The sequence below is a fragment of the Polyodon spathula genome, chromosome 19, assembly GCF_017654505.1.
Source record: "Polyodon spathula isolate WHYD16114869_AA chromosome 19, ASM1765450v1, whole genome shotgun sequence".
Lineage (NCBI taxonomy): Eukaryota > Metazoa > Chordata > Actinopteri > Acipenseriformes > Polyodontidae > Polyodon > Polyodon spathula.
In genome coordinates this window covers 7502112-7526120 of record NC_054552.1, presented here as the reverse complement: position 1 = coordinate 7526120, position 24009 = coordinate 7502112, and the positions used below count along the sequence as shown (strand labels likewise).

The 24009-nt window shown below is 37.4% G+C and overlaps 1 protein-coding gene across 10 annotated transcripts in view; it reads left to right on the top strand.

Annotated features, from left to right (window-relative positions):
• LOC121294929 (pleckstrin homology domain-containing family A member 7-like) overlaps positions 1-24009 on the top strand; it is a 114822-nt gene that overhangs the window by 62151 nt on the left and 28662 nt on the right. For all 10 annotated transcript variants that reach the window (XM_041219149.1, XM_041219145.1, XM_041219144.1 and 7 more), the window contains 5 exons: positions 1379-1462; positions 11034-11145; positions 14426-14530; positions 15634-15706; positions 16527-16627. In XM_041219149.1, coding sequence (XP_041075083.1) covers positions 1379-1462; positions 11034-11145; positions 14426-14530; positions 15634-15706; positions 16527-16627 — 475 coding nt within the window. The remainder of the gene's footprint in view (positions 1-1378; positions 1463-11033; positions 11146-14425; positions 14531-15633; positions 15707-16526; positions 16628-24009) is intronic.

Sequence of the window (24009 nt, the reverse complement as noted above, 5' to 3'; positions counted from 1 at the left end):
AGGATTCAGTAACGTTTAGTGTTGCTTTCCATTGCCTGCAGGATCATAGCTTAGCATTATAGTGTAGGATTTAGTGAGTGTGAGAAAAATCCTGTCACATTAAATCTTCCTCCTAGCAAAAAAGGTGTGTGCGATTTTTACAGCCCATTCATTTGGAATATCGTGGACTGAGGCTTTACCCTGAGTTGTGTGTTTAACCTTTACTGGGATATGTTCTGTTACCTGTTTTTCACAAATGACTTTGCACAGTCCCCTGATGTTTAAGACAGACAGATGAATGTGAAGGTTGATGATTAATAAATACAACACTGGCGTATTATAGACAAGACCTTGAACCTCCTGTTCCTGTCACTGCTGATGTTAATGAATGTGGGCCCTAAATCAGCTGACACATGGTACGGTGTGGAGTCAACTTCACCCTCAATTCTTACTTTTATGTACTGTAAACCCTCTTCTGTTAGCGTGCCAAAAAATGAAGCTAATTTGCGAATTAATCGCCTGCTAATTGCGAATGTTCTGTATGTGGAGAAAATGCCATGGCTTGCTGAGAATATTTAAGCACAAATCTCCATGCATGTTCGTGTTGTATTCGGTTTGTAAAGTAAATATATGCATGGAAATTAAAATGTCTATAAAATTAGCTGAATTCGTGTAGCTCCTTTCCTTATATTAAGCTCAGCATTTCCTTAGCAACGCAGCGAGATTCGTCTAGCTATTCAATTGGGTTTGAATGTTTCTAAATGGGGAAGTAATACAGTTAAGTTATTCACATTATTCAACAAAATATCTTTCAACTGTCTTTCAGTGTAATAAAATAACATCCTGCTTATTTGGTAAAATGTTATTAAAAAACAATTTTGGATATAAAATCTTTACAATATAAAACTAGCTAGTCTTATATAATGAATGTGATATTCTTTGGTACTGTGGTGCATGTGATCTTGGTGCTATCCAATGTACTCACCTCTTTGGAATGTCACTGTTGTACGTGAAAGTTACCCTGGAAGATTTTTTTTGTTTTGGAATGTTTTAGTTTTGGATATTCTAAAGATAATAAAACCTGCAAATGCCAAAATTAAAAGCGGTAAATTACCAGCTACGATTCAAATTAATGAACCCCTCTGGCTTGCATGCATTTCTGCTGAGCAGCATAGCTTGTACAATATAATGCATGAACAGTGTTGGCACAGTTACAGTACAAGGCTGCAGGACACCAGCAGATTCAACACACCTGTGAGAGTCGTGAGAGGCCTTAAAACCTACTGTAGTATATACATGAAGAATTCACATTTGCAGGGAAACAGGCTAAAAGAAAGAAACATGCAATGTATGTATTCATATGAACTAATGACCTCTCATCCTTTTTTTTCCCCTTTAGCCATAACCAGAGAACAGTGACATTTAGACATCCAGTAACTGGACAGATCTCTCCAGAAAACTCAGACTTTATCCTTCAAGAACAGTAAGTCATTTTCCATCTTATTAGTGACTTGTGACTTATTTTAGTTAATCCAATGTAAATAGATTCTATTACAATTTACTTTACACAAAGTGCAGTAGTTTTAAATTCCCTTTGTGGTCACACTTTCAAGAGACCTCAACAACTATCATGTTAACAATCATGTTGTGTTGTTCAATAGTGTAGTTAATATATAGATTAATAAACTAATAAAAGGTGCCTTTATGCAGGTGTCAAACCATTCCGACAAGGAGTTGTTAATGCCAGGAGGGATCTGATATTACTTGGAGGATAGTCAGTGTCTACCATTTATTCTGAAGAAGTTGTCACTGCAGCACAATTAATGGAGTTAAGCAGTTAATTATAAATGTCTTGGTATGCATGTTTATAATGTTGAAAGGTACAGATCTTCTTTCAGGGTGGATGATGGCAACAGTGCTTGATTCTTGTGGATTGCCTGTCCACTGTGCAGCTTTAAAATAAAGGAAGAAATTTGTATTGGATGGGCCTTATTTTGAGGCAAGTTACCTTTTAGTTGCTGAACAATTTGTCATTGGGGATGAAATCCTCTTTTTTTTTTATGCTAATAACACAATTCCCAGATTTATTTTCACAGATATACAGTTTTCAATCATTACACTTGCAAGGAAATCTTACAAGATAATCTAGGAGGTGTTATACCTCATTTCCATGAGCGTTTTAATATAATGTATTTTCCAGAAAAAAAAGACCCTTTTATGATTGCATGCAATTCCTTCAAGGTTGTTTTCCTCTGAGAGAAACATTAACAGAATTGCAGTATTAAATGGAGGCGCAGTGCTTTTTAATTAGATACCTTGTTTCAATTAATTTAAGCAGTTGTAACCAAGGGAGTAGTTCTGTATTCTAAAGTAACATATTATTCCTCAGATTAATCTTGATGCCAGCAAGTCAGAAGATTATTTTTTTGTTGTTTTTTTTTTTTAAGAATCAGTGTACAGATTAGTCACTGAAGAAGATGCAGTCCTATCTAAGTTGAATATAAACTCACAGTAGCTGTGTTTCTTTATGTTCTGTAATGTAGAAATATATGCATTACTAATAAATACGAGGTAAGTAAAAAATGTAAGCAAAGCTGATAAGAAGGACTGCTTGTACAGCATACATTTTCTTTTCTGTTCGGTTTCTGTATTTGTAGTATATTTACAGCCCTGGTTAAAGAGACCTCTCCAACTGATATCTTGTCCAGTTTACAGCTATCAAAGGTAACGTAAGGTTCGGGTGCACAGGCTTCTTCCCGGGTGTATTAAGAGGAGGTTATCGGTGCCGAGTTACATGTAGTGAGAACAAGCTCTCCCGTTTTTGTATGAGATTAAACAATGCTGTTTTCACATAGTTTCCTATACTGATAACATTTTACAGGGCCTTTTTTATTCATTTATTTTTTTAAACTGTCTTTCACCATTTTGGAATACAACTACAACTCTTCGAGAGAGAGAGGCAGTCGAAAGGAAAGGCTTTTTTGAATTTATGGGTTGATGATATTGGTTTTAAAGTCTGCAACTTATTAATAAATTATTAATATAAATATACTGTATACTGACCCTTGTTTTTTTTCTTCATATAATTTAAATTACTCGTTAGTGTTACAGATGTAAAATGTTATAATTATAATTAATCATGTTGCTGGAATAGACATCATTTTACATAGCTCCCCTAAACTGGAGTTCTTTATTTACACAAAGCACACATTTGTGTTCACTAAGTTTCCTATCGGCTATTCATGAAGGCAGAATAATGCCTCACCATTTTAATAAAAAAAATATACATTATCAATAATAATCATAATTTAATATTATTCATGTTTGATAATGCTGCAACAGCATTATCCTCCAAAGTAAAATGTGGAAAAACTACTTTGTCTCCAGAGATAATAATAGTGCAGTTGAGGGGTTAGAGTCCCCCAAACTGCAACTGCAACTGCAGCAGTCCTGTGTGGATACAGAGGTGGTTGCTGGAGTTGCAGCATTGCACATTACTCTGGGGGCACTTGTTGCTGTGTCACTCCCTGGTGACTCCAAATATCAATCACCGACAGCTGCTGTTTTTAGGAAGGCACAGCACACAATGAAAGCATCAATACCATCAATCCCAACAGAGCGGTCCTTCGATCCCTGTTCAACAGGGCGTTCAGGAATCAACTTGTCAATAGACGTAACAGTGTCAAAGATGCCCCACAATGTGTAGTCCTGTTAAGGTAAGGTTCTATTAGAATTTACAGTGCTGTACAGATCTAATCTGTTCACTCAGTTCAATAAGTTTTTTTGTTTTTTTTAATGATTTATATACAGTGTTTATAGAACAAACTTCCTAAATCTGGGACACATTGTCATGTTTTTACAATGTCTGATAATGGCTATCTACAAATTTATGATAACAATTTTATTTATTTTTTTTTTTCTGGTTCGCACACGCAGCATAGTAAAGCACGGGGCATGTGAATCGTTTTGTCATTAATATCAAACCACTATAAATTAGTATAGACCCATCACTACAAAAAATCCTGAGCTTGCCATTAGTCTGATATCAGGTGTGAAGGATTATTTATAGCTTTTTGTGAATTTTGTACCATTTATGTTTGTACCTTGATTATAACTTGGGTGTCCCTGCTGAAGCAATTGAGCTGAAGCAGCTGTCAAACAAGACTAAAACACGACCACTAAAAGGTAGTTGCAATAACAACGCCTGCTTTGAGCCACAGAATGTCTTCACAATCTAAGGATACTGTAAACAACCAATCCATCCCAAACATGTTTGATCAGGAACGATCACAGAGAGATCAATACAGGGTGCCAGGACCCGATCATTTAAAAACATGTCATATCAGCAGTTGGTTAATTAAAGAATCAAGGAAGTCCCAAGACAAGAGGGAACACATTCAATATTCCTTAACGTTGTTAGCGTAGTGACAGCTGTGCTGTGCATGTGAAACCTTATCCTGGATCATTACAGATAGGTGGGTGTGTTATTAACGGTTTAAATCTTTGAGGTTTGTTTGAACATAGGTAGCTGTTCTTAATACGTGTTGAGACTTACACAGCGGTGTAATGTTTCTCATTGCTGCAATCTGCACTATTTTTGTATCTGATTGGCTCCTCTCTTTATTTCGCCCTTGTGCTGAATTGCACTTGTCTTTAACAGCTGCAGTAACTGATGATCACAGTAGAAAAAAAAAAAAAAAGTTCAATTAGTCCATCACCCCCAGATAGCTGTCTGCAGTCTCTCATTGCTTACCGTTACTATGGTAGCAGGAGTTTAGAATCCAAACACTAGGGACATAGAGACGTAACATAGGAAAGTAGGTCTCCAGTTTAGCATCTCACAAAGGCTGCTCTTTTGGTACGTTGCCATGATACTCTGTGAAAGAAAAATCCATATTGTATATGTAGTATCTATATATATATCAAATTGCCATCCTAAATATCATTATTTCATTTTGTAATGTAGTCACAATGTTGTTTTTTTTGTACATTGCAGTTGTTAGTTTTGAACGTGGTAGGTTTACTTATCAATCAATGAATCTTTATCTTATATAGCACCTTTCATAGTGGACCACCATCACAAAGCAGAGGTCAAATTATCATGTTTGAAATACAGAATGTCTTTTCTAATGCTATCTGATACATAAGACACAAAACAATATGCTTTCAAATACTGGACAGTATGGGCATATTCTGTATTTTGTCATTGATTTTAACATTTTTTTTGTATAAACTATTTATGATTTTTACCTCCTGTTTCTCTACCCATTTTGAAATTGCCAACTCAAATGCCACCCCTGCATCCTACCGAATGACCAGGAGGACTGAAGATCAATACTGTCAAGCCAATTGCCTTTTTTCACCCACTCAACCTAAGCAGCGTTACCAAGCTCCTGAACCCTGGAGAGGAGGACAGGCCTGGCTACTCTCTGTTTGATCTCATTGGGCACCTGTTCAGTAGCAGTCGCTGATATATAATGAGATGAACACTTTCCACCCAAACCCACTTGAGTGCAAAGGCCATCAATCTAGATTCTGACTCAAAATTCAAAACACTTTGGAGTAAATGATACTATGACTGTTGTTTCGGTTGTTTCCTGGTACATGGCTCTGAATTGGTTTGTTTTCCTTCTAAATGGCCAATAGATTTACTTTACTTTCTCCCATCAGAGAGATGCAATTTCGATTAATCCTCTTTCCTGTTGTGTCGTCTTAGGTGCATTCATTCTCCAGTACGTCAGGGTAAGATGCCCGACGGACTAATCAGTGACAGCTGGGCCTTAAATAATTCTGACAAAAGGACAGTAATTATAGCCCCTCAATTAGTTGAACTGTCTCTTGCAGAATTTCAAGTCATTTATGTGTGCCATTCATCAACTGCGATCACATTCCTTTGGCAGTACAAAAGACTAAGAGTTATAGGATTCATGCGGCATTTATTTGCTTGCACCAGCTTGGATCATAATAATAAGCGTGATCATTTTACTGTCATGTTCTCTGTGAGGTGAAGGATATAGTGCAAAGCTAGCAGTGTTTCGTGACACTTACTGAAAATTCTGCTTTCCACAGAGTGCAATAAATATTGTATACGTGGAAGAAACAGATAGCAGTTTCATTAGTTATATGTTCCCACAGAGAAGGCTTGCTTGCATGCTACAGCACACTGTTATCCCACATATCCCCTCAACTAAAGTGCGTGCTGTGAGACGTCATATCTCCATGGCGACCCCACAACACGTTTACAAATTATTCAAACATTTGTTGTCTTTTTTAGAGTTAACACTAGTCTTTTTATTGGCCACTGACAAAATATACGTGGCACAGTTACTTTCCTCATGATACACTACAGCCTGAAGGTGTCTCTAAAGAAAGTATGCACCATGCAGGAGTACATATTCTGTATAAGTTATCGCCAGTGTCAGCTTAATTAAGAATTTTTACATTTCGTTTCAAAGGTTTCTTGCTTCCCAGGTGTAGTTGACACAGTGGTTGGTATTCCAGTCCCGTACTTATATGCAAAATGACTTCACGTCCTGATCCTGTGAGAAATAATATACATACACTGCTAGAGCCATCTGCCCAAGCTGTCCTGGTGTCTCAGTGAATCCGTGCCAGGTCATGGTGTGTAATCACAATTGTTTAGGGATGGAACTCAAGCCTGGAATGATAGTTGGTGAATGGATTACAATTTCAAGGGCAAGTGTTTATTTATTTATTTATTTATTTATTTGCTTTAACTCCAAAGCTGGCTTCCAAATCCATGCAAGATGGCGAATTTTATAGGAAAACTGAAAGTAACCTAGTATACTCACATGGGTGTCTATATAAGTATTTTTTTTCCCCACCATATAAAAGTGGTCATGTGACATTGACAACCCAATACTGTTTTGAAGCAGAATTTCTTTCCACCTCTACAGCCACTTTCCACAGTATTCACAGTTAGCTACTGATCCACTTCTAACATGGTTAAATTAGATTGAAAGTGAAGAATCCATAATACATGGCCTTTATGCAGTGATTGATTCATTGCCCTCTTGTCCTTTCGCAATATTCACTTTACAAAATAACTGTGCGTCCACCACTATGCTTTTGCAGTGTTAAGCTTGTCCAGTGCACTTGAGATATTGGCTGGCTTTGTTGTGCCTGTTATATACTTGGCTGGAGTTGTTTCAGAATCAGTTACAGGTAAACCAGTGCAGATCAATGTACGTGTGAGTGTGCGTGTATTTCCCGATCACCTGAAGTGTTGGTAGAAAATTGAAGGTTTGGAAGAAAGATACTAAGAAAGAATACATACCAAGTGCTTGATGTATTCTGTCAGATTTTTTCACATGTGTCTGACAGGTAAATTGAGAATAAGTGGGAGTGCGAAGTCTCGGGGCAATGCAAGTCAGGCATTCAAATTGTTAAGCTCTGCTAGCCTTGCTTAGTCGAGCTCTGTTTTATCCTCACAAAGGTATGAACCTGAAGCTCACACATCCATTAACAAGATCTGCAGAAGGTATGAAAGAGCTGAGCTGTTGATCCAATAAATGGCTACACTCTACTTAAGGAACACTGTCTGTTTCCGTTGAGGTCCTAATTACTTTTGAAACACCTTTTCATTTATCATTGAAATGATCCATTGTCGCTTTCCATGGTGTGATAGTGGAGAAGCAAATAGCATTCTCCAAGGTCTGGTTATTCAATGTTCACGCTTGTTGGTGGTAAAAGAATGTAAACTGTGAGTCACAAAAATGTGAAGCTTGTATGTTTTTTATTCTGAAGCGTTTTCATGAACAACAATGTAATTGTCTGTGTTCTGATGTTGAATTTGAAAATGGTCACCTGGCCAGCAGTTAGATTGTGACGGGCAGTCAGTCATAGGTCTTACTGTAAGTATGTGTTAATATGCAGTTTTAAGGTTTTGTACTTTCTTTGTAATTTCTAGAAAGTAGCATATCTGCTCTATTACTAAAAGAATAGGCTGCTTGGTGCTGTAATATTTGTTCATGCTGAAGTATGTAAAACTAAGAATAAGATGCATGCATGATATTACAGGATTGTGACTCCAGTGTTAAAAAGATTTAAAAAGGACTTCCACTTAATGCAAGCTTTATACCTGGATTTCTTTTAAAGAATAAATAGCTATCATCACATCCCCATATCCATGGTACTTGATGAATAATCCAATACTGTGTCTCTGGCCAGTTTTGCTGTTCAAATGGGGCTTCGCATAACTGCTAGTTTGAGAACTCAAAAGCTAAAGCTAAGCAACTCTGTGGCATTTTGACCCCCCCCCCCCCCGTGATCGTTTAATTTCACCTTTCCCAGACAAGTAAATGTTTTGTTACTGTGGCCAGGGCACCCACTTGAAAACTGCAGTCAAAAAAACAACGTTACAAGGTTCTCCACTGAAGCTGGCAGCTCTGCAGCTGAATTCCAATCCTCCCAGACTGTAGCTCGTGGAGCTGTTCCATGTGATGTGAGCACTGCCACTGCGTCTCATTAAACAGGAAGGGGGCGAGGTGGTACTCCTGGTCAATGTGTAGGGAAAATAGGCATACACAAAACTGCCCCTGGTTTACTAAGCGTTTGCTGTCTTTATTTTCTGTTTTGATTAATGGGAATCCTAAGAGCTCAAATGGCTCTCTCAGTTGGCTTACAACTAGTTTAGTAGAAGACTAGTTTAGTTTAGTTTTAAACCATCAGGTGTTTTTTCACAGAAGAGGAAAACCAGTAAATAACACGTTTTAAAGCTAGAAATGAGAAACTACTGTAGTTAGGGTAATACTTGTTTCATTTAAGATTCAATACTTACACCAATAATTTGACACCAATAATAATACAAAAGCAGTGTAGTAACATCTTCCTTGTATCTCAGCTTTAATGGTATTTCAAGTTTTGTACTCTCTCACTCTTGGAGAATGACCCACGGCGCCAGGGCTAAGCTGCAGCAGGCTATGCTTGTGACAGGAGAGACAGGACTGTCATTGCGGCTGTCTGGGTTCTTTGAAAGCTTGTGCTTTGATTATTTGCATCAGAGCTGCAGAGACACAGAACAGAGGTTGGAATACGTCTTCTGTTTGGTATTTAATGGTCCCAGCCCAGGTTGCAGTATCCCCCCCCCCTTCGCAGATATAGTTTTGTAATGATGTTTTGTATGCACTTCTTATGAAAGAAATTTAGAAAACTAGATCATAATTTGGTAACACTTTAGGTAGCCTTTATAAGTGGTTATAGACATGTTATTGATTATGCTATTAACAGATAATTATAGAGTATGATTAGAAATAAGACTATTATTATAATAACACTTTTGCCATATAATCATAGGGATACCTAAAGTGATACCCTGTGAACGTGTGATTGGTAGTGCACAGGTGTAGAGGTGAGACAGTGATTATAAACAGCCAGTGAAAACCACAGGGTTCAGTCCCGAAATAATAATATAATAGCACACACTTTAAAACACCTACACGATCACCAGTCCAACAGTGAGTTCTCCGGGTGCAAGTGGTGTTTTGAACAGTGAGCAGTGAGTAACAGTGCAGTGCAGTGCAGTCCAGGTTTGATGTTGGCTAGATAGTGACAGCTCACAGATATTTAGCCGTCTATAAACACAGACAGTTAGCAAAACAAACAACACTCTTAATACTTACTCTATGTATTAATTACATCTGTTCTCTCAATGGGTCCTTCCCGTAACCATAGCGAAAGATGAGATCACTGGGGCCAGTTCCCCTATATACCCTCCATCACACCCTCTTTCGGTGGTGCGGCCAATCACGTCTCCTCCAATCCGTGACTGACACATCACCTACAGCATTCAGGTGATGACTTCTGGTATCATGGCCCCGCCCCCTTTCTGGATAGCCAGCTTCCGACTGACCCTGGAATAAACTGCCAAACTATCCATTCCAAGGCACTCTGCTCCAGTTATAGTGCCCTCACACGTTGGGAGGCAGATTGGAACATTCACTCTCTGTCACATACCCATAATTCAAATACATTAGTACTATAATTTGTCATTTATAACACATGCTTTACTAGAATTTCTTCATGTTAAGGTATGCAGTATATTCATGTTACAGTATTCTTTATAGTAGGGTAGTATACAAGAGATGGATGTTCTAAAAGGAGTGTATTCAAAACTGTGTGTTATTTTAAAATATGCAATAAATGTATGCTTCTTTTCTAAAGCAAAAGTGTTCTTTATCTTTCAACTTGATTTTGAGTTTAATATTGCTGCTTTGTAAACTTGCTGATATGGCAGCACCAGGGACTGAATACCTTTCTATGCATCCATCAAGCGGTAGCAGAGACATTGAATTGAATGAGGGGTTTTTGGGGTCCAATGAGGACACAGTTTTAGCCCTTTCAGTATGTACAATAGCCAGAAAGAAAAGGCTAGCTAATTAACCCACTGCGCCACTTATTCTATTTAAAATGTCATTGAATTCAAGACACGGTTAATATTATTATAGTATAGTTGTGCTGCATCTCAATGATCTAAAATTAGAAAGTAATAAATCAGTAGGTGAAATTTAAATGTGAAACATTTATTTAATTAATGTATGAATTTACCAAACCATACTTACCATACCAGAAACTCCATTTAATTTTTGTTGGAACACAGGGTTAGCATTGTAGTCAAATATGGTGTTTGTGTAAGAGTCAATGTTGATTTATGGGAGGACACTGCTTCTACGCGTTACTTTATCAGCCTTAACTACCGATACTGTGACTCACACTCTCACTTTCAAAACAGATTTCTCGAGTGCACAGCTATGGGTGTAATTTAATATGAAAGAAACATTTCTTTGACATCTAACAATAAAACATTTAATTTAAACCCTCCAGGCAGATAAATCCATTGTTACTGAGTAACATAAAAAAGGAATACACTACTATGTAAAAATGGTTTTTGGTGGGAATGTAATAAAATACACCACATTACCACAGGTTGAGCCTGCATTTAGATGCTTTAGGATTATTAAGAGGCGTGTGGGTAGGATTGTGTCAGTAATGAGGAATACATTACTTACCATGTCCTTTTATTTCTGTTGCTTTAGGCCAAATTCCCGCATGTCCAACCAACAGACAAGCCAAAGGCCTTCCAGTATGGTCAGCGAGACATCCACCGCTGTCACTTCATCTACTGTAGATGCTCCACCGGGGTCAAAGGTGAGAAAAATCATTTGTAATTCTAATTGATAGTAGCATAGGGCATTGTATTCAAATTGCTTTGCACTTTTACAGCTTTCTTGTCAGTCCTAGGTGTTTCTGTTTTGTGGGGTTTTTGCAATTTTTTATATATTTTATGGTGACCAAAATTGCTCATTCTAGATTAACAATCCAGCACTGTTATGGTAGTTAGGTTCAGTCAGTGCTAGAGGCTCAAAGGCAAAGCGGCTGATACTGTCCGCATGAATCCACTGCAGTGGGGACTGCAAAACGACCCATTAAAAAAGCCAGCAGATTGCCAGCTGCAGCCCACTGCAGTGGTTTTGCAGCACCTCATACACATTGTGTGTATATATTGTCTAAGTTCCATCAACCTCTTTATATTCCAGAATATCACACGTACAGAACAGTGTGTAAACAAGGTAACAGAGTATAGGCAACGTTGTATAAACTCTTGCACTTTGAGCACTCTGCATTCCTGGGCTCCTTATTTTCAGAATGAAGCAGCCATTAAATCTATGCAGCTATTGAACTTCTGTATGTTTTAGGAGATATCCAAATGTATGGTTTAATACAGCCATTTTTATTTCCCAAGAACAATATTATAACACTGCAGTAGATTTCTCCCCATAAACTATATGTTTTATTGCTGCCTTATAGTAAAGGTAAAGAATTAAATGGAGTTTCTGGTATGGTAAGTATGGTTTGGTAAATTCATACATTTAATTAAATAAATGTGTCTTTCACCTACTAATTTATTACTTTCTAATTTTAGATCATTGAGATGCAGCACAACTACACTAATAATATTAACCGTGTCTTGAATGACTCACAATAGTTTTACTGTAATGTGCAGTGTTCTATGCACAAGTGACAATTGCTACAATTAAGTACAACATAAAAATGGAATTTGTAATTGTTGAAGACATCTCCTCAGTCTTATCCTGCTTCTTGATAAGCTGTGACAGATGACAGCTGTTTGTTTAAATCTCTTCTATCCTTTTAGTTTTTGCTTCTGCCTATCTTCATATGGATAACATGTAGTCATATTGCAGCACCTTGTTTGCAGATGTCTGGATGGCTGCCTGCAATCGGCACCTTTTTTTTTTTTCTTCAGACAAGAGTTATGCAAGATGGTGGTGTAGCTTATCTTTACTGAAGGGTAGATTGTTCTGGATGTGTACTTTCTAACTTCAGTGTACTTACTTAGATGTGGAGTCCTTTTACAATAATGCTGCATTTATCTTCCTCAGTGGCTTTTATGTCACTCAAAAAACAGTGTTTTGACATATTCAGTCATGGTAACTAAATAGATGGTAAATAGTTAGAATCACCAGCAGCAAAACTGAACTATTTATATTGTCTCTTCCATACATCCTGTAATGGGTGTTTACTAAAATTGTCATTGTGACTATTTCTCACCTGTCCTTCTGCTTCACCTCCGCATCCTCCAAAAAAAATTCTGCACCATGTCAGGGCTCAGATAGCCTCAGCCAAGCACCCTAATTCATATTCTTGAGCAGCAGCCAACCCTGCAGCATGGATGGTGATTGTGGACATATGATTGTTTTCTGCCCTTAATATTAACTTAGTATAGCCCCCTTCCCTGCCCTCTTTTGACCCTCAGTAACCTGTCAGTACCCGCCATCACCCTTGATATCTAGCCAACCCTGTGCTGTGTAAATCTCCATAAATTTTCAGCTTTTGCACCTCTCCACTAACCAGAGTGATTTCCCAGGTGCGAGACAGGGAGATCTAGAAACCTGCCGCATTGAGTCCTTGTCTCACTGGTAGTCCTGGGAGTCTTATAACCTCCTCCTCTTATACTGTGTCTGAACTTCTGTGTTGAGCCGCTGCCGCACTGCTTACAGTATAGTGCTTACATTGTGTAAGCTTTTAAAGAATGAATACAGTACACTGGGGCTGCTCATCTGTTAAACAACCAGCCGGAGTCCTGTGACTTTGATTAGCATTATTAGATATAAAAGATGACTGTACATTGGTCATGCAACATTAATTGCTGTCCTATTCTAATTTGGTATAGAGAAATTGTGGAACAAGAGAATATTGTTAAGTCACTTGCAATTACAGTAAAAATTAGGAAAGGGAAAGAAAAATGGCATGTCTTATGTGATTCTATTTCTGTCTTTTTATATAATAAAACACTGCTTTATATGGTTCTGCTAAATGACCTACGGTAAATACTCTGGGCTTATTTTCATGCTACCTTTATAACACAGTGATATTAATAAGTACTACTTTAGTAAAATTTTGCAAAATTTCATAGCAGACTATACGTTCACTATGGAGAGGGCACTCTGCAAGTAATTCAGTCCCATATCCTAGTACAGCAACATTACACTGATGTTAACTTGGCCGTACCCTGAGTAACTGAACATGTCCGATTCTATTTTATATGCAACCTCTTACTGTGGATTTGTAATAAAGATATGTCAGTGGGGTTAGGAGAGATTAATGCATTGTGAAATCTCAGAGGTACTGAGCTCCGTTGCAGCTGAGTTCAGTAAAGGAAAATCATTTGTATAAATTAAAAATGTAATATAATTAGTCTCTGGCTGTAGATTACTGGTCAGCTTTGAATTTGCTGGGAGCATTGCTCTAGAAATTACTATCCTGTTTTTTTTTAAAAGATAGCCATAGATAGCATATTAACAGATTAGGTACCCTGTGTTATTAATGTGTTAACTGGGATTTTTATTGTTTTGAAATGCATTCTTATCCTGACAGCACATTTACTGAACTCTAAAGAATTTTCATGCTTCATTAATTTCAGTTCTTGCAATTAGTATATGACTTTCCTGGCTGCTTTGTGTAAAAGGCTGTCATGTTTAAACACATAACACTTCTAACAGTACTTTATAATTATTGAATATATTTCTAAAAATGCATTAGTGAAAGCAATTGTGCAAATATTGTGGAAATAGTAAGAGATGTGTAAAAGAAAAAAAATATATATATCCAAACGTCCATCACACCAGAAACTGGTGACCCAGATAATGTAACTTGTTCTCAGGTTAAGATTTTCTTTTAAAATAAAGCACAATTCCTGCTGAACACCTATCCACAGTTTATTACTGCATTCAGTGGGTTTACCCTTGACTCCGGGGATTGTAGGATTGCTATGCAATAGGCTATGCTTCTGTTTTATATAACCATACAACTCTTTCAGACAGCCGATTCCCAGAGAGTTAACCTGAATAATTGAATAAAAAAACATCAGATTAAATGAATTGTATTTAATTTGCATTGTTAACTTCAGGGCTCAAAGTCAAGTGGGAAGGTCCACAGTTTTGGCAAGAGGGACCATGCTATCAGGAGGAACCCTAACATGGCTGTTGTGGCGAGAGGCTGGCTTTACAAACAGGTATGAATATTTAAACCTGTTGCAAGAACATGGATTCTTACTGGATCCTGGGTAGATTGTTCCTTCACGGTATCCCAAGTTACACACTTTACAGGATGCACGAGGTAACTTTCAGCGCTCCATCAAAACCTTGTCCTGCAAGTGTTTAATTTCCCCCTGGCAGCTCAGTGAGCACGCCTCAGTTCTGTCCTGAGCAGCCCCCCACTGCCATTTGGCCACCTGCTAGTAGTTGTAGTGAATTGTGTTTGTTTTCTGGTGTGGACTAAAATCCACCAAAACCATTTCATTTATTTTTTACCTTAATTGAATGCCAATCCAGACTCACAGAGATGAAATGCTAATGAATTGGCCTACAGGCTTATCAATATTCCCCTCAAGGGCAATTAACAGTTTGATCCCTTCCAACAATTACTTTGACACCAAAGCCAATAGTAAAACCTGTAAAGGCTTACATGTAAATGAAACAGTTTTGTCTCTGCTGAAAGAACTGAGAAAACGGATAATATATTGATGACTGAGGCAGTGTGGCATGCATGCATGCATACAGTCAGCATTATCTTGCATCATTATGTTCTAGCAGTAAAACCAAGTTGTTTATGTAGATTGTTGTGACAAAATGTGCTACTCTTGTAACCCTCTGCCCCAAGGGAAGGATGTTTGTTCATTATAAAACTGAGCTGTTGTAATTTACCTGATGTTTTTCTTGCGGGGAAACAAAACAAAAACAGAAAACCAATCCTCTAAATGAGTTGTAGAGTGCTGTAGATGTGTAGAAGTTGCTATAAAGAGCCTCATTATATTGAAACTGGTTGTTTTTCAGAATCAGTTTAATTCAGAATGAACGCTTATTCATAAGAACAAACATAAAATAGAATAATTTCATTTAAGAGTACAGCAGTGCACTCTAATATCAACTGGAAATGACAGCCAGTTTAATACATATTCACAGCTGGAGTACTTCTGATAAGAGCCACAATAAATACCAAAAATCCAGTCAAGTTCAGTTGCACAGGATGTACGCTAAGAGAGACATAGACGAGCCTGTATTCTCCCTTCATGTTTGTAATTTTAGACAAACTACAATAATACTCTTGGTCTTGCAGGACAGCTCTGGCATGAGATTGTGGAAACGGAAGTGGTTTGTGTTGGCCGATTATTGTTTGTTTTACTATAAAGGTGAGTGACGAAGCATCTTTCATTAATTAAACAAGCAGATATTATTAATTGATTGAGTACATTGACAGTCAGAGGTTCAGTTGGTTTAACTTCATAGTTAAGAACATCAGGGTCATTTTAATGATCTAAACAGTGGTGGTGTTAGCCTTTCCCCACATGGGTGGTTTGTAGACCTAATATTATTACATGTAGTAAAAAATACATTGTGAGGTACAACTTCTAAGAAACATGTCAAACTGACAAATGTTACGGCCGTTGCCTCAGTTTCAGGCCAGCGGTATGTACTGAAGAAGGAAAAAAATGTTTGTCTGCTTGATTTAGCTTCTTAAAGGTTTTGCCTTCATTTAAAATGTATCCTTTTAAGTTATGGATAATAATATGCGGGGAAAAAATGTTTATACGTTTTTAAGAAGGTAGTATTAAAATGTTTTGACTGCTTAAAACAGAAGTGTCTGGGTGGTCTGTCCCCATATAAGTTAAGTCATGTGCTGTCTGTTAATAAACATGCTGTCCAGTGTACTTTAGATGTTTGCCTTTCAGTAAAGCGGAACTAATGCGTTAAAATTTAGTGATACACAAATTGCTCTCCGTGTTCCTCTGTCCCAGTCTCTGTCGAATAGATAAGTTCTGGCACCATATGGAGGAAGTCCCCTTGACAGAACCTTGAATGTATTTGAACAAATTACACCATGTTAAACTCTGAACAAATATACATTTTGAGATTGTTATTGGACCGGTATTCTGAGAAAAAGAAAAGGAATTTTAAATAAGAAAATACTCTGTGATAATAGACTTTTGTTTTTCTGTTCTTTTCACACAGACAGTAGAGAAGAGACAGTCTTAGGCAGTATTTCTTTGCCTAGTTATGTTATTGCTCCAGTCGAGCCTGAAGATCATATAAGCCGCAAGTATGCATTCAAGGTAGGATTAAGAATATATATAAATATATACATGGAAACAACACATATAATATAAGCTCTTCTTTCACTTTAACCATAAGAAATAATCTTGTAAGTGTTGCTTCGTGATGTTCTATTAAATGAAGAAATGAAGGGGTAAATAGCACAGGAATTAACTTCAGTTAAACAGGATCTTTTGTGAATCAAGGGTGTCTTTAAAAGCAGTAACAAAAAAAAAAAAACTATTTGAATGATTTAAATGCACGAGGTATTTAAATCTGCTGTTTAGCTTAATAGATTAGACCCCATTGTGTTCTGTGTAATTGAATAATTTTGCAGAAATAAACCACTTTCAAAGGCCAGGCTTTGTAAAGTAGTCCTCTACCAGATAAGTTGTATATAAAAAATGTAATTTGGTTATTTATCACAATTGCTACATTGCTCTGTGTGCCATGCACATGACTGAACTACAGGCCTGGTGAATTCAGGCACATAATTAAGGGGTCTTCACTGAAACCCATTCCCTGCCCTGCATTCCATTAGTCAGCACCCACTGGGCTTGATATGAGACTGCTGTATGTGAACAACACTCATGAAACAAAGCTTGTTTTTAAGATTAAGTGCAATAAATTACTCTAATAAAGGATACCACTTCAGACAACAGTTATTCACACAGTGCAGCACGTGATGGTTTCTTCTTCAGTGTACTGTATATGTTATTGGTAAATTCAGCAATAAGTTGATTTATCTAGCCCAAATTAAATAATTTTACTATTAGTACTACTAGTTAATCTTAAAATGAACAGGATAATCTGAGAAATACTCTACTGCAAACCCAACCCTTATAAATTACTTGCAAAGTCTCATTAGATGTTTTTTTTTTTTTTTCTTTTAATACGATTTGGGCAAACGGGTCCACGTATAGCCATTTTAAAATGTATTTGATTGTGAGGAGCGTGGCTCATGTTTGTTTTGTTAAACAATATTACATTATGGGAAGTTTCCATTTAATTTTCTTTCCAAAACTGAAAAAGGGCTGTTATTAATTGTAACTTGACCAAATGTTCCAATGAAGACGTGAAACTGGCATATTAAGAGGTTAATATGTACGTAGAGTGAAAGTTCCTGTATGTTATGTTGTGGTGGATATTTCTTCAGTGTCTTAATGTTGTGTATTTATGGTGTTCATTGTAATGCTGGTGTCTCTGTGTCATGTACTAATGAATCTGTAAATAATATATTTTAACTACAGTATGGCTTTGCTAAGGATTTTGGGATTGTACAGTATGTGTGTTCATATATAGTATGAAATTATGGCTGATGTTGATGAAGTTTTGGAAAATATGCTGCACCCTCCTCATATTTTAACAGAAATGAAATCTGTGCATGACTTGGGATGACGTTGTCTTGGTCTTGATCTGGGGGTGACTTTTTTCCCATTGGAAAATACCATGCTAACTTTTTTTTTTTTTATAGTGATATATATTTTAGTACTTTGCCTGCAACAGATTGGGCTTTCACTGACTGGCCACTGGCTGACCAGGCTTTTTTTTTTTGCCTTAGTTCACACGTGCTGAGAGCTAAACCCATTGCCTTCTCTCAGCAGGTGGACGTTCACTATGGTTTTGGTTTACACTTTATTTAAATTTGACTTTGTGAAGCATTCATAATCATAATCTATGTGCATAAACCTTCACTGAAAACTGACGTAAGATGCATATATGTATTCTTAACATGATAATAGTGTTTTTGTATTATTTGTTACTATAATGCTACAAAATGGCATTGAATAGATTTCAATAATTACAGTAAATGAGTCACAGACATGCACTTGCAATGCTAACTTCTTAGTTACAATTCTTTAGTTCATGTTATGAATATTTATATGCATGCATGTCACTTTTCAAAGAGATCCCGAAGTGTTATGCACATAGTTATACATTTTTGTTTTAATGTAGCCTTTCTTTATGAATTAATCCTATATAGTGACCAATTGAAATAAATCAGTACCAGCACTAGGCATGTTTCACCATCGCAACTGCTTATCAGTCATCAGCAGTTTACAGTTTCCAAGACATGATACCGTATGCTTATGTTTAAAAATGAGGATTTTGGTCATGCTCCATTGCAGGCATTTTTTTTTTTTTTGTACGAGAAGCACAGCACTGGCGTGCACAGTTTATTTGAAAAGTCCAGGATTTGATGGATCCTAAATGTCAACACCAGCACTGCTTCCAGTTCATTCTTATTTTTCTCATTTCCAATGATAGTCTTTTTATTTCCCACCTGACGCTGAATTAGGTTGGTGCTTTATTGTGCTACAATATTGCCAGTCTTGACTTCCTATACTCAAGCATACATGGGCTCAGCAGCTGCATTTATATCTTATATTTCCTTCCTCAAGACAAACAATTGAATTATTCAGCAAGTAATGCAAAAACACTTATATAGATTAGCCAGTTATTTTACTTTCTGGTGAATGCTCCCGTGTACAGGGGCAACATCACCGTACTGCTTGCTGTGGACTTCTATGTGACTAATACAGTATATAGAGCGATTAGAGACAGCAGTTTAAAGCATCACGTAAAATAAAAGTATGAGCAGGTACTTAGAGCTTCATAGCCAGCAGGAGTTTCAGATAGACGGTGGGTTGATTAAAACCTAGTTTCAGAGCAACAAGACGAGAATACTTCTAAACAGTCTTATTCTGGCAGCTTGTTTGCTGTCCTGTGTGTTTTGAAGTTTTGTCATCCCTCAGCAAAATCTTATACAAAATGCTGTTTTACATTCTGCGTGTACTTTTGTCATCTGGAAATGATGTCTGGAAACTATATTCTGTAGGTTTTAACATAAAAATGTCTATAGCGATTTTTGGAGGGCAGACAGGAAAACTGATCTAAGCAGTTCCTTTATCCCAATAGTGGCCCTTACACCAAGTATTGAGATCCATTTTGGTGGCTCTCAATAGGCTCTGCGATCCAGCAGCAATAAAGTAAACAAGGGGAGTCCTTGAGTGGGACTATCCAAAGGGAACATCACATTGGCTCTGACTGTCCCGGGGTAGGGGAAGGGAAGCTGGCAGGGACTCTTTCTCCAATGTGCATATCAGCATTTTCAATTAAGAAAGGACAAATACGTTCAGGTTTTTGAGGAAAAGAAAAAACGTTCAGGTTTTTTCTGAGGAAAAGAAAGTCCTGAAAAGCTGCTGTGTACTTTGTGACCTTTTTGCCCAATAAAAATCACCCCATAAAAGTAACAATGAAAACATGAATGTATTAAAATATAAAATTATGTAAAATTAAAGAGCCATCTTAGTCAGGCAGGCAAATGGGCCCCATTTTTGTTTTCTGCAAAAACGAAACACGGTGCCATAAAAATCCACAAATGGCTGAAGTTTAGTCTGAACCTTTGCATGCTTTGGCTTTGATTTTTTTCCAGCTCAAAAGACCCATTCAATATCCTTCAAGAATCTGTCAAATGGTAATCTGATTGTTATCTAGAAATTCTTTGATCTGGGATAATGAAGAGCTGAACTTTCTCTACTCAACCAGCGTACTCCAAAGTGCAGATTCAGATCACCAAATTTTGTACCAATTTCCTCCAGAAACTAAACAAGCTGTCTGTGAAGCAATGTGTTTGCTCGGATTTTGTAGGCAATGCTAACAACAACATGCATGACTGACAAAAGCTGCCGATCTGAGGCCTTAGCACACAACGGTTCTTGGTGGCCAATACAATTAAAATTCCAACGCAACTACAAACCCAATGGAACTAGCAATCATGGCAGATGAGATAAAAGCTTTTCTAGAGGGAGGCCACAACTTTATTCACCCCATCGGAAATATCCACACCACAGGTGCAATTGTGTAGCCCTCACAGAGCCAACATATCTTCAAAAGGCTCCAAGCTTTCCTGATCCACACCTGGAACCCAGACACACAACTGGGCTGTTTCACAAGTGTCGGTGCTTTCAGCAGCACAAGACTGAAGGCAGCAGAGCTGAACAGACAGACTTCATTCTGATTCTGCGCATCTTTGTGTTACAGCTCAGCTGTTAATTAGGAACTCTCTATATGATTGGGTCGTGCTTACGGTCATCAGCTGTAAGCATCGTCATCTATTCAAAAATGCAGTCTTTCACAAAGTCTGCATCAGCAAATGACAATTTTTTCCTTTGCCAACAGCCAGGCAATCTTAATTCATTGCTGTTTTTAGCACCTGCTGAGTAATTAGCTGCTGTTTCAAACTGACAATTTTACAGCCCATTCAGCAGATCCAAGTGGAAATGTATCTGCAAAACAAGCATGATTCATGGTCATGTGATGTATCAGGTTAACAGCATGAGCCATACTTAAACTTGTGTTACACAGAAAAAGGTTTGTCGTTCAGTTGTATAACAGAAACTTCCAGCTCCCGCCTTTCGCTAACGCTTTGGCGCCAGCTTCGCTTTCTTTGAAACATCTGGGAAATGTTCATTGAAATCTCTACGACTTGAAGGCACAGTAGGCTCTCACCCGTCTTTTGTAACTCACACCACAAAGCCAAATCCATTGAAACCACCAAAAGTAAACTGGACACTACGAACCAACGAGTTGTGGAAGCTTGTTGCTCACGTTACTGAGGTATGGAAGCCAGAGTACAGTATCGCCATCTGCTGTTTGGAATGTATTGAATTTTTCATTGTATGTGTATTCATTGTCAGGAGTTCTATTTTTAAATACGCAATCAGCCCAGTTGAAATTATTCTGTGCTTATGTGTTGATGCCCGAAGATCCACCAAAAATCTCTTGAGATCCAGGAGTGGTTACCACTGCTCTATCCTAATCCCTTGTCAAAAATGGCTTATTGAACAGATTACTTACATACCCCAGGCTGTAAAACTCACCATGGATTTAATACAAAAAAACTAAATATATATATATATTGTTTCAGTCCACAACAGTGTTTTTACTTAAACGGAAAAATCTAACATTTTGACACCCATTGAATACTTGTCAAATACTGGTGCAGTAAATTACTAGTAGGGTACGTCTGCTCATATTTTTAAATACTCTATCCTACGTAAAAACCGTTTTGTCCTGATGTGTGCTTTTAACAAAGAATGAAAGCCAAGAGCAACCCAACATCTGTGCTTTATCCTTTTTTGTCTTTTCTACTGATTAAGGAATAGCTGTATTGTCTCATCTTGCCTTCTCACTAACACTACTTATTCACGTACTAACAGTTGCAGTGTTAGAGATGCCCGAGTAGAATCACAAAGTTTCACTTTGTACAAGCAGGCTTATGGCCAGCCTCTTCACTGTTTGCTCAACTCTTTGTCCTTCTCTCATTCCTATTGGCCTGTTCCCTCACTTTGACCCCCTGGGTCTGCTCTTCTTGTGCGCTGCGGGAGAGAGCCCATTCTTCCAGAAAGGCTGTCCTGAAAAAGGCATCTCCGTGCATAAATAGGTATTTCTTTCTTCCATTATTTTGGAAATTGCTTTGTGTACAGTATGAGTGTCAAGATATTATTATTATTATTATTTAGTTTGATTCTTTTTGTATTATTTCATACCACTGGTTATTCAAGGAAGACAATGAATTGTACACTTGACTCATACATATGTCAGAGTGACACAAATCCCTCATTAGTTTAAAACAATTCAGCAAGAATACACTAAGTCACATTCTGCTATTTTTTTTTATATACTGCAGTACATGTGTGATACTTGTCTGTAAAACAGTGTCATATACACCTGTGGCCAAATGGTTTGCATCACCCTATAGGATTAACTAATTTTAAGCTCTTAACTTCTGTTTATTAGGCTCTGCAATGGTCTCTGTTCCCAGGGCTGTTCAGACCAAGAACCTTTTCCCACCTGATTTGAAATCCTGAGGTGTGAAAGTCTAATGCATTAGCCCACCCAGATTTGGCACCTCATTTCTCACAGCTAACAAATAAAAGTTAACCCATTCTTGCCCAGGGGGCTTCAATTAATTTACGCTAGCAGAGGTATAAATGTATTTCACATTGGCTTGTTTTACTTCTTTTTTTTATTGGCCAAATGTCAGCATTGAAATGCTTGCAATATGGTGAATGTTGTCGTCATTTGATTTGGTTGGAAGCAAGAGGAACATGCTTTCTCTTAGTATTTAAAGTAATCGTTCCCGTCCATCGCCTCTGCTGCAGCAGGGGTGTTGTTCGTTGTAGGACACAAGCTCAGCAGTTTGCCTGGGTAAGCTGTTGAGATCATGTTGGAACACCCAAACAAGATTAAGCAGACTTTGGTCTATCAAAATACACATTGTGTCATTTGAAAGCCAAGTATGATTTGAGATTAGTTATTCATCTACACTAGCACAAATACAGAGGGAGGGTGGGACCTTATCAAAAGTGAACGACTTCATGTTTTTTATTATTACTTTAAAGAAATGTGGTGCAGAATTTTATTAACATCAAAATATTAGGCAATGTTAATCTGAAACATAGCCTTTTGTTACAGTACTGAATGGATGACATGGTAACCTCTCCCTGCATTAGAAAGGGTTTTGTTTTACAGAGGTAGGGACAGCGTAGAAGTGCTGACCTCACTGCTGATTTACCAAGGGGCTGTCTATTCCTGTTAGTTCTGTACAGCAGGACAGATTAGTCCTATAGCTGCCTGCTTCTAATACACATTTTTAGTTCCGGAAAGGCACTGCACCACATTCAAGAACAGAGCCTTCTGCTGTGACTTTTTATAGTTATGAGGTAAGACACTTTAGGGTAAATCATGGTATTGCCGATCTGGAGCACTGATGTCAGGTCAGTCAATGGTGGATTTAATAATTCAATTAGAAAGAGTTTTTATCTGTTTTTAGTGAAGTATAGGTGTTTTACATAAACATATATTTGTAGACTTGGCAGTGTTTTTAGATATTAATAACGAAGGAAATATATAAACGCATTTGTAATGGTAAATTTTAAATAATGAGAGCTTTGTGGGTGGGGAAAAAAGTAATTGCATTTTTAATGAATGCATCAGCACTTTTTTTTTTTTTTTATATCAAGTCACACATCAGCATTCCTCTATAAATGTAAGCACCCGATTACTGTCTTAGAAAATAAATGGTGTCTTGTAGCAGTTTTTAATTGTGAAGCAGTAAAACTGTTTAAATAAACATGCATTTAAAAGGTCGCACAAAGTGCAATTAAGCTTTCAGATTCAGTTACAGTTCAGTACAGTAGTGTTATTAAAAATAAAAATAGTTACATTAGGAATATAATTGAGGAGCTTTCATTTGGTTGGTGTGTGAGGATCGGCAAACAGCATCTTTCAGTAGTGGATGTAAAATGACGTTGTCAAAACTTTAAGTTTTACCTTGGTAGATTTATCATCTAATGGATATGTTCTGGAACATTGTGTTGTGTGGGGCATAGCTGTT